Genomic DNA, 12,050 nt, shown 5'->3' with positions numbered 1-12,050 from the left:
TTAAAATTGTATTGTTCGTCTATAAATCTCTTCATAATCAGGCTCCACAGTACCTATCTGATTTGCTACACCTATACACTCAATCAAGAGCACTCAGATCAGCTGATTCTGGGTTATTGCGAGTTCCCAGGGTACGTCTCAAAAACAGAGGTGATCGTGCTTTTTCTGTTATTGGCCTTAAGTTGTGGAATAGTCTCCCAATTCAAATTTGAGCCGCCTTAACTCTGTCTATTTTTAAGTCTACTCTTAAAACTTATTATGTCTCCCTGGCATTCAACATCTCCTGACTTACTGTGCAATGATCCTATATTTTAATGCACCTCATCCATTTTGCAGTGTTTGTTCTATAGATTGTCTTATTGTTTGTAATCTTGTTGACTGTTCTGTTTTGCATACTCTGTGCAGCACTTTGGTTGACTTCTGTTGTTTTAAATGTGCTATATAAATAAACATTGTATTGTATTGTACTGCGATTCCCTTTTCAAGTAGAACTCAACACTGATGCTATGGGGAACGGCATCAGCCTGACTGGTCTCTGAAGCACGTGTAAACACGCCAATAAAACATTGGCAGACTGGTATATCTCCCCTTTGGGTGGCCCCAAGGGTTGATGGTAGGTGAACGAACTAAATAAGTGGTATTTTTCCTCTTCGTTCACTTCCCTCCCCAACTATGTTTGGGTCCTGAAATAGGAATAGCACTCCCCTTGGAATGGCCCTGGTTTGACAACAGTAAGTAGAAGAAGTTTGTCTGCGGGTCGACCCTCCTTGTTATCGGACTCTCACGATGGTCTAGTGCTTAAGGAAAGAGACTAAGAACTAGCTATATCAGGCCATTACTCAGGTACCTTCCTTGGGGCTAATGCAAAGTGAGCAAAGTATGGTAGGGCATTATTCCCCTCCCCAACTACTGTTGGGTCTTTAAGTAGGGGTGTTCATTCCTTTAGAGAAGTGGCTCTTTAGACACCTCAAGCTGGGCTTATTTTTCCAATATGACAATGCTAACTAGTTGAGGAAGTTCGCCTAGGGGGCGTCCCTATTAAAGTAGGGTTTGCTTCCCCGCCTCCCCCAGACTTCAGTGGTCTTGAAGTAGGGCCAGGCTCCCCTGTGGCTCCCTTGGAGTTAAGCCTCTCTTGCTAAGGAATTTTTAACAACATCACGGGCTCCCTTTGGTAAGCTGCCCTTTGAGCAGTAGGGTTGAGTGAGGTGTTTTACTCCCTCCCCAACTGTCTTGGGTATTAAAGTAGGGTGCCTTGCTCCCCTTTTTAAACCCCAGTTAACCATATATGCGATCCTAACAAGCAGAAGCACCTTGCTTAATTAAGTGGTCATTCTTGTTATTCTGCACTTTCCTCAAAGTGAATCAGCCTTGATTCTGGGAAGAATGCAAGCAGGGTGTGAGCACTCTCCCTTTATTTTCTTGGGGCAATTAAGTAGATCTGCAGCTCCCCTGTGGTTTCCACAGGGGTTGAGTTTATTGCAAGAATCTGTTGCATCTAAGAATATGTGCCATTCTTATACTGCAGCCTTTTATATGAGAATCAAGGTTGCATCTCCCCTCGGAGGTAGTGGTAATTGCCAAGGTCGCAGTTAAAAATGTTCTCCCTGTGGCAATCATTCCCTGAGCTGTGTCAAGCAGAAAGAGGCTGTCTTTTAGATATCTTCTAGACACTGTGTCTCGTCGCCATGCCATTGGGCCTGCCTGCACGTCTCCTAATATTTTAATATTATTAATATTATGCTAGAAATAGTTTTTCAACTAAATGCTAGCTGAATTCCTGAATTATCCCCATTGACTTCACATGCGGAGCACCCATAAGTAGAAAGGGGGCGCCTGAATATACGTCATCAACATTTTTGTCATATTATACAGTATATATATATATATATATATATAGCATTCCGAACTAAACAGAGATAAATCTATGAAATAATCCAAGAAGTTAATATCTGGTTAAGTACCCTATATCTGTAGTAAATCATGGCATCACATATACAATGTTGCATAATAGGCGTGAGTCTGGATTAGCTCAGGACTAAATATGAAACCTAAATTTCATATTGTCCTATAAACCAAATCCATAAAATGCACAAGTTCAACTCAGCATCTAATCCTTTCACATGCACTCTGCTTTTGTTTGTTAATGGCTGTAGGTTCAAAGCATAATTGACAAAATTAGGTCTAATTATTCAAATAATAAATACAGCAGCAGGGATGGGGTAATATCATTAACATTAGATGAAACCACATTAGATAATTCATTAAAAACGATTGCATTACTATTCATTTTTCACATGTTAATACATAAGACAGAGAGTCTAAGAGATAGAGATCATGAAAGGAGAAGAGGAAGGAGATTGGGAGCTATAGAGAGCTTCTGTGGCAATGAATTGCTGAAGCTTCCAAGAAACTCGTCTGTTCTGCCTCAGTGTCTTTAAAGTCTTTGATGAAGACTTCTTTCATCCAGTTTGGCTCTGGAGCCCAACAATGCAGAATTGAGAATTCTGTCTTTAATATGTAAAATATGCCCCATTGCTCTCTTCTCTGGGTGCCATTATGCAAATTAAGATGTCAGATAATAAAGAAAGGGAAGCACTTCCATGACGAGACAGCTGCTCACCTTTTCAATAACTCCATGTACTCTGCATGTTTGATGAGTCCTGTCCTCATCATGATGGTCTGGAAGCACTGTCTGTCGATGGCCCATAACTTCACACTGGTCACAGCTGAAACACATCAGAAAACATGGCATCAGTTTGTGAATGTCATCATAATCATCACCTAAAGCCTTTCTTACGCTGCATTCACACGGGGCGTCGGCGTTAACGCTTCTCGTTTACTTTGAATGGGTGACGTCATGCGTTGCCGCACTGAATTGTGGGCTCCGTCGCGTTGCTTCACTCGCATTGCAAGCGGCAGAAGTTGAAGCGCCAACGCAGGCATCAGCCAATCAGATCGCCTTATGCAAACACTCTAGAGCAGTCGCTAGCCAATTGCGTGCAACACCGGAAAGTAATGTGATTGGCTGTTATCACTATAACGGTCACGTCAACACAAGCTTCAGACACGCCCTTCGTCAAGCGTTAACGCCGACCCCCGTGTGAATGCAGCGTTACAATATGAACATAAAATTTGGATGTTTAATTGTCATACAAATAATTGTGAATATCAATTTAATTGTCTGTTCTGTTCCTATTATTTACAGTGTACAGTTAATAAAAACAGAGCTTAAGAACAAGTCTTTATGTAAGGAATAACTGACGAGAGGCCGTTGAATTATAAGAAAAAATAATGCACACCCGAGGTGGTAATGCAGTTTATGATGCAAAGCAAAGCAAAATTTGCTGTTGTGGGCTGTAAGGACCTTTTAAAATAATTGTAATAATTTTGTGAAGTGATATGGAACTGTAATGTGGTCAAGAACTGCCTGAAACTACTTTAGCTGTGCATTTACTGGAAAATAATTGCACACCTTAGAACGTTCTTCAACCAATATCCCCGTAGTATAATCATATTTAACTTTCATACACAGTATCATTTAAGGCACAATGGTACAGTTATATGAATACTAATATTTTATGCATTAAAATATAAATTATTAACACTTTTTTGCTCCACTATAAATTCATAATGCATTATATTATATTATAGTATATTATAGTATATTATATTATATTATATTACACAAAAATGTAAATGAAGTTAAACTTATTCACAATGCATGGGTAAGTACCGGTAATATGTGCAGTATTTACTGGGCTCAAAATCAATGACGACCTCAACTTTCAACACATATATTTACACAACGCATATATAAACACAACTAACATTATATAACTGCTGAATCCAAACCATAATGATAAACAACATTAAATGACTAAATATTTAGAAATATTGCAGCATGGACTGTTGGATATTTCATCATCAAAGTGTGGACTCAAAGGAGGAATGCTGGGGCTGAAGGCAGCATTCCAAAGAAAGAGAAATGACATTCAAGGAAAGTGACTTTGATTATTGCCTCCTGGTCTACTGAACTCTGACTCCTGCAGGACTGTGCACTTCTTTAATACACACAGATGAGTTATCATGATAGACCAACCGCTGTCAATGAAACAGAAACTACTGTATGATGTTATAAACTTCAATGATATACTGAAACCTTGTTGTTTTTCTGAGAGGGCCAGACTGTTGTCAAAGTAACAAACAGGTTTTGTGTATATTATAGACACTGCTAAAGCAATAAAAACAAGGTGACATTGATGTATGTGAAAGTGACTTTTTTTGGAAAATGATGCCTTATTTTGTTTAAAATGTGTTAATTATTGATTTGCACAAAAAAATACTGAAGTGCTTCAAACTGCACATACAGTGAAAAGTTCCAGCGGTGATGAAGAATAATCAGAAAACACTAAAGCATAAATAAACAGTGAGCTGTCACATCTGAATACAGTCACTGACTCATGCAGGGGAATTCATCTGAATTTACAATGGGCTCAAATCTTTTAATAGTCTCTGATATCAACAGGAAATAAACAGCCTGTCAAAATATACCTACTCACCACATGGGTTTTTTTTATCATGTGAAGTGTAAATACATTTATTATTTATCACACCAAGACACGTACCCAAGTATAATAACAACAGCATCTAGAAGAACGGGTTGTAATTAGATATGAAGCATGAATGTAGTTTCCAGATGTGAAAATCATATTCATTTAAACTATTAAAGTCGGCATGAAATGATAATTCACCATCTATTTTGTAAATGCAATGGCAGACAGAACATGAAGTTCTGAGATTAAGTTGTAGTTTAAATAGGGGTGTAGCCATCATTTCAGAAGTAAGGGGGAAAGAAATGTTGGGTATAATACCAGTTTTTATCTGATAGATTTTTTATTTTATTTTATTTTTTTTATCTCATCTCTTGCTTTTAATTTGAAATCAATTTGCTTTTAATAAGTCTTCAGTGTCACATGATCCTGCAGAAATCATTCTAATATGCTGATTTGCTTCTCAAGAAACATTTATGATTATTATCAATGTTGCTTCAGATTTTTGTGTAAACCATGATACCATTCAAACATTTGTGGTAAGATTAAAAAAAGAGAGAAATTAATGCTTTTATTCATCAAGGATGCATTAAATTTATCAATAGTGACAGTGACAATAAATGCAAATAAATGCTGTTAATTAAACTTTCTATTCAAAGAATCGATAAAAATTAGGCTAAATGTATCATGGTTTCCACAACAATTTTAAGCAACTGTTTTCAACATTGATAATAATCAGAAATGTTTCTTAAGCAGCAAATCAGCATAATGATTTCTGAAGGATCATGTGACACTGAAGACTGGAGTAATGTTGCTGAAAATTCAGCTTTGATCACAGGAATAAATTACATTTTAAAGTATATTCACATAGAAAACAGCTATTTAAATTTGTAATATTATTTCGCAATATTACTGTTTTTACTGTATTTTTTGATTAAATAAATGCAGCCTTGGCGAGCATAAGAGTCTTCTTTCAAAAACATTAAAAAGGTTGTCAATTAGCACTGCATTATTCATATACTTTATTGTCAATAAATTCCTTGAGATGGCTTGAAAAACAAGCATAAACCATATCTTGTCGCAATCGTGAGTTTATTGTCTTCACGCTTCATCAGTCAATACCTTTCTGCATTTTATTCCAATAGGGGCTGGCTGCAGCCTGAGGGGGCGAGTGGAGCTCCACTCAAGGGCGGAAATACGTCACCTCCACTAGTGGAGCTAGCTACAGCTATGGCCGCTGGGCATGCGCACATCAATATTTCGTCATTTAATTACTGTATTTGCATTATTGTAAGGGTAGGTTTAGGGTTGGGGTAGGTGTAGACATTGGTAAAACACAAGTGGAGGTGACGTATTTCCTGTTCGAGAGTGGAGCTCCACTCGCCCATGGTCTGAAGCCAGACCCTTCTCTTTTATTCAGCTGCTGCTGAATTACTTCTACGAAACCATTTTGGACATTCTGGGAGAGAGCACCCTCCGGCTTCCAGTATGAATGAAACATATATTACATGAGAGTGAGCACTCCATAATATATATATATATATATAATATATATATATATATATATATATATATAATTTCCAGTGAAGAACTACATTACCCATAGTCCTTCAGACGATTAATCAGTTGTTGTCACCATAAAAACAAAATCTACACTACAGCTCAGCAACAACCTACTACTTCCATAGGATATTGCGAATTATGCATATATTTGCAATTCACTTAACTGTATTTGAATACTTTAAAATAAAAAAGTATATATATAAAAAAAATACAAAAAAAATATTGTATTTTATTCAATTGTAGAATCAGTGACAGCAAGTCAATGATTTTCTATTGTACCAAGTTCTCTGTCCATAAAAAAATGTAAGAAAAAAAACTAAGCTTAAAAGTACAGTAGATTGAACAAGCACAAAGGGTAATTTTGCAGTTGCTGCAACTGTATTCAACTGTTGTCCAGGGTGAGTGTGTTTATTACATTTGCATATTGATTTGCTGCCTAATACATTGTAATACATGACAGGGAATCTGGGAAATGTCATGGGTATTCGATTTTTTGATCGTTCCTCTTTCATTTCTAAGGAGTGAATGTAACAGACCCACCTACCATTATCAAAGTGTTTGAGTGGAGGAGAAGAGCTTGCTAGAATACATGCATTCACTCATGCATGTGCATGTGTCATGTGCTGTTTTCTAAACTATTTTGTACAATCGTTTGATGCTGCAACCTAAAACTCCCCGGCCCGCTGGTTCCCTTTGCCCGGCAGCTAGACTGGTTTAATGCCTGTAAGCTGCAAGCAACAGATGTCTGGTTTATGATTTCTAAAAACTTACTAGAACACACAACAATCCTTTTGGCTCTGTTGGACCAGCTTCTCTTTGTTCCTCTGTTCAGAGCAAGTAAATTTCTTTGGACAACCCTGCAATTAACTACAACAGCATTTAGTAAAACTATAGATACTGCTGAGATTTGAAGAAAAAAAAAAAAAAAAAAAAGATTGAAAGCGTCCTACAATATATAAATAAAAGATAAACAGAGCTGTACAAAGTGTTGTTAGTGATTTACTGTATAATTAATAAAGTTGAGCTGTCTTATACCATGGCTGCTGGGGCTGGAAGAAAGTCTTTGATTTTGTCACAACATACACTTCACACATCAGTGTGTTGCTGCGCATTGAGGAAGCACCAAAAAAGCAAAACACAAAAAAGTCTGCACACTTTTGTTTCTAAATATACCTGAATTCTGTATTCTCAGAACAAACGTAATGTTTTGAGCAGAATGCTCGCTGTTATTTTCGTCAAGCACCACTGATGGCAGACAAGCTGAAGCTGTTTGCATAGGCAAATATTATAAATGGATGGTTATTTATGTTTACAAAACAAATGTGATGGAGTCTCATGCATTTCTGACTACTTTTGAATTACTTTTCTGTGATCCGATCACACCAACATAAATTTAATACGTTTAATTAATAATGTGCTAGCAAAGGTGTGGAAGCTCAGGATCTATGAAAGAAAGCTAATTGTTTGAGATTAATGATACAATGGTCCCAGCCAATGATGGAGAAAGTTACTTTTAAAAAGTAATGCCTTACAATATTGCGTTACTCCCTAAAATCTATAACAAGAGGTATTGCTAAGACTGAGTTCAGTTTTGTGCCTGACTGACTTCATCGGGTCTAAGCTAAATACTTCAGACTTTCATCTGACACCTGTATTTTTTTCTGCCTGGAAGGAGAGAAATAGAATAAGAGTGAGAGCAAGTAACAAAAAGAGAGGTATGAGCCACACAACAGAGAGACAGACAGTCCTGGCAGATTTATTATGTAGTGCAAAACAGCCGTTATGCAGGCGGTGACTTCACTGTTTAAAACACCCACTCTCTGCTGTCTATTAAAGCGAGAGAGCAAAATCAGCTCCTGTTTGGATCCATAATGACATTCAGCCCTGTGGCAGATCAGAATTCATCAGATACACACAACAATTTAACAGCATCCACCTACACAACCGCCAACATATGTTCATGAACACAAACATTACTTGTGCTGCATTTCGAATTTACTCCATATTTACCTGAATCTAAATCCCTCCTTTAAGCTGGATCAAATGTCTATTTAACAAACAGCACAGCTTCTATCCTCTGATTTATGCGTACATTTTAGACGCTGGAGGAAATGGTGATTGCTACACCTGGACGCAGATCTCATTTCTGATCACGTCTGTATGGGTCTGCGCAATATATGTAATATTCACAATATCCACCTTTTTCCTGAGAAAACAATGAGCCCCGTCACAAGGGATTCTTAATTCTGTTTGGATGCTGTCCTGTTCCGGTCTCCATAGGAACCCATTGTTAAAGAGTGTGAAGAGTGACTGAATTAATTAAACAGAAACTTTTTGAACATTACTATAAATTAAAATGAGCTCAGGTAAGCTGCGCTGTTGTTGACTGCCGTATATGGCATCATTTGCCTTGCATATTATGCCAAAGACTGACAAGAGAAAATGAGCATGTCTTGCAGTAGTTAAGTTAAAATACTCCCCATAAGGTATATGTGCGCTCTTATCATTTTGAGGACAAAACCCCCCGAACTTCACCCGATCGGGAGCTGTGTGTAGGATATAAGAGCCCATCTGTTTCCAATGTACAGTCAAACCAAAATTTATTCAGACACCGCGAACATTTCATTCATTAATACAGTTTATTCACTATAGTTTAAAAAATTTTAATAAAATATGACAAGATCTCAGAGTTAAACTGTGTCAGAAAAAAAAAAATCTTAATTATGTCAGATAACACTTAAGCAAAACAGGGTCAGGTCAAACTGTCTGGTCCCAAATTTTTATCAATTTTACTGGTAGTCCACTGTATGAAGAATTTTTGGGTATAATATGTCACAGTTTATTTTGCTATCCTCACTTACATAAATGAACTATAATGTCCTGCACCCACTAGTAAAAATATATCAAAAATATCAATGTCTGAATAATTTTTGGTTTGACTGTAGCTACCTTCGGGCAGCTTCATGTCATCTATGCACTCATTAAACTTTGACGGGTAAGGCACTGACAAAAGTCATTGCGACATTGTAAAGTGATGGTACTATAGAGCCATGTGCTTTTTTAAACCATTTTCATAGGATTAACGTTACATTATCAGCTCAGAAAATACGCTAATTTGACTAGAAACACCGGAGACCGGAACCGTAAAGGATAATTCCACTAAGAGTCGGGTGAGACTTCCACGTTCAGGAAAAAGGTGTATATTGACAATGATTTTAACTTAAGTAACAAATAACATTATGGGCCAGTTTTACTAAACAGAGCAAATTAGCGTGATTCCAAAAAAGCGCAGATCAGCGTGGAAAGTTCTGCGTGTGATCTAATGATGACACAGGCACAGCTGGATCATTTCCATTTACAATCTACCAAGAGCCGGGCAAATTAGCGCCTGGTTTAAGACATGCTTTTTTATGCTTTCTTTAAATAATGGCGTAAATAATTTTAAACTGACTACCACAAACCTTAGTAAATCACCTTGCATGATTCATTTAAATACTCTCCTCCCATAAATTTTGCGTCTGAAAGGAAAACACCTACAAATGCATAAGCAATAAGGTCAGCTGCAAAAATAACTGTCCACGCCTTTTCAGCACTAGTTTTTCACTGCGTGTCTTTAGTAAATCCTGACAGTAGTTTTTAACACCAAAAGAGGGTTTGCACTGGTGCAAGCTGTAAATCTGGCCCTTTTGGGAGAGATTATGGGAGAAAATTATTATTATTAATAATATATTCATTATATATAAAAATTATTATTAAAAAAATGTTAAGAATATTTGCAAATATATGTATGTATTATTACAATATTATCTACATTAAGTTGTTTTGCTAGCAAATTTTCATCTTTGTTTTGGGCTATATCTGACTGTTAATTTACTCATTTCTGAGTTGAGAAAAAATGGCTGTTATTCAAAAAGTGAAGTACCCAAACTAAACATTAATTGTGCATGCCATTATTGGGTGCTATTATAGAGAATCTCCAATGGGTGCATACATACATTATATATGTACATATGATTATATTTTTTTAGCTATATCACCTAGTGGTATAACTAAAAAAAAATGATATGGGAAGATTGATATGGGAAGGTTTTGAGCAAAACAGTTTCCCTGCAGGCCATCAACACCCAGAGATTCTTCCCAGCAGCGCTGATAAAAATGATGTTCTCAATTAACATGGAGATAGAAGCTGTGTGGTCAGAGGCAACACACGTCCCAGCATGCTCTCTGATAGCACACAAGTTAATATTATTCATGAGGGAGAGAAAACATATCACTACCGAACTTGCCCTGACACGACCTGTTCTATTTCAACCCTACACTGACAGATTCATCTCCCCCACAAAACCATATTTACTGTCATGATTTACAGGCATATTTTAAAGGTGACAAACATGCCATACACACAGACTTTTTCATTTATAGAGAAAACAAGACCAATCAGACATGCACATCAAACACAATACAATACACACAGATGAGCCAAAACATTATGACCACCTGCCTAATATGCTTTTGGTTATCTGTGTGCTGCCAAAACAGCGCTGACCCGCCACTATGGATTCTACAAGACCCCTGAAGGTGTCCTGTGGTATCTGGCACCAAGATGTTAGCAGCAGATCAACTTGATGGTCCAGCACATCCCATAGATTCTCAATTGGACTGAGATTTGGGGAATTTAGAGGCCAGGGCAACACCTTGAACTCTTCATTGTGTTCCTCAAACCATTCCTGAACAATGTATACAGTGTGGCAGGGTGCTGAAAGAGGCCATGAATGTCCGGACACAGGGTTTCCCAAAGCATCACACTCCCTCCACCGGCTTGTCGTTGTCCCAAAGTGTATCCTGGTGCCATCACTTCCCCAGGTAATCGGCACACACGTACACAGCCATCCACGTGATGTGAAAGAAAATGGGACTCATCGGACCAGGCGACCTTCTTCCACTGCCCCAAGGTCCAGTTCTGACACTCACGTGCCCATTGTAGGCGCTTTCGACGGTGGACAGGGGTCATCATAGGCACTCTGATTGATCTGTGGCTATGCAGCCCCATACTCAGCAGAATGTGATGCACTGTGTGTTTTGACACATTCCTTCCATAATTAAAATTTTCTATGACTCTGCCACAGTAGACCTTGTTGTCTCGGACCAGACAGGATAGCCTTCAATGCCCTCACGCATCAATAATCTTGGGTGCCCAACACCCTGACGTCGGTTTGTCAGGGAAACAGAGGCTCCCTCCTCGGACCTCTGTTGGTAAATTCTCACCACTGCTGACTGGGAGCAACCCACAAGCCTTGCTGTTTCAGAGATACTCTGACTCAGTCGCCTAGCCATTACAATTTGGCCCTTGTCAATGTTGTTTAGATCTTCATTCCATTTCTACTGCTTCCAATGCTTTGATTACAAGAACTGATTGTTTGCTTACCATCTAATCTACCTAGACCTTAATATGTGGCCTTGTTAGGAGATAATCAACAACATCCGCTCCATCTGTGAGCGGTTACAATGTTTTGACTCATCAGTGTATTTTGACTACACTTGTAATTCCTGAAGAAGGTGCCAGCATTTGCAAGGTAGCAAAAATAGCATTAAAATGTCATGTTAAATGATTGATTGTGAGAAACATTAAGACTGATATTGTGTTATCTCACCTCTTGCCTCTTTCCACTCCCACTTTTTCAGATTTCCACACCTACTTTTTTTAAAGCTGTAGTGAGAACTGATCTGGGGCCTGATGTATAAACGTTGCGTATGCACAAAAAAGGCACTGAAATGTGCGTACTCAATTTTCCACGCACATATCGGGATTTATAAAAAATAAACTTAGCGTAAATATGTGCACACCGTTCGGGAGCTCTAGACCGTGCGTACGCATTCTTTTAATGGAGTGAGTGAAGTAATGAAGTAAACAGAATGATTTTAAACTCTGTTTTCCAT

The 12,050-nt window shown here is 37.9% G+C and overlaps 1 protein-coding gene across 3 annotated transcripts in view; it reads right to left on the bottom strand.

Moving 5' to 3' along the window:
• Positions 1-12,050, bottom strand: part of prkg1a (protein kinase cGMP-dependent 1a) — a 93,237-nt gene that overhangs the window by 39,829 nt on the left and 41,358 nt on the right. For all 3 annotated transcript variants that reach the window (XM_051917445.1, XM_051917446.1, XM_051917444.1), the window contains one exon: positions 2,621-2,726. In XM_051917445.1, coding sequence (XP_051773405.1) covers positions 2,621-2,726 — 106 coding nt within the window. The remainder of the gene's footprint in view (positions 1-2,620; positions 2,727-12,050) is intronic.

This window comes from Ctenopharyngodon idella, chromosome 13 (assembly GCF_019924925.1).
Source record: "Ctenopharyngodon idella isolate HZGC_01 chromosome 13, HZGC01, whole genome shotgun sequence".
Taxonomy (NCBI): Eukaryota; Metazoa; Chordata; class Actinopteri; order Cypriniformes; family Xenocyprididae; genus Ctenopharyngodon; species Ctenopharyngodon idella.
The sequence above is the reverse complement of the archived record's forward strand: the minus strand, read 5'-3'. Positions and strand labels throughout refer to the sequence as shown.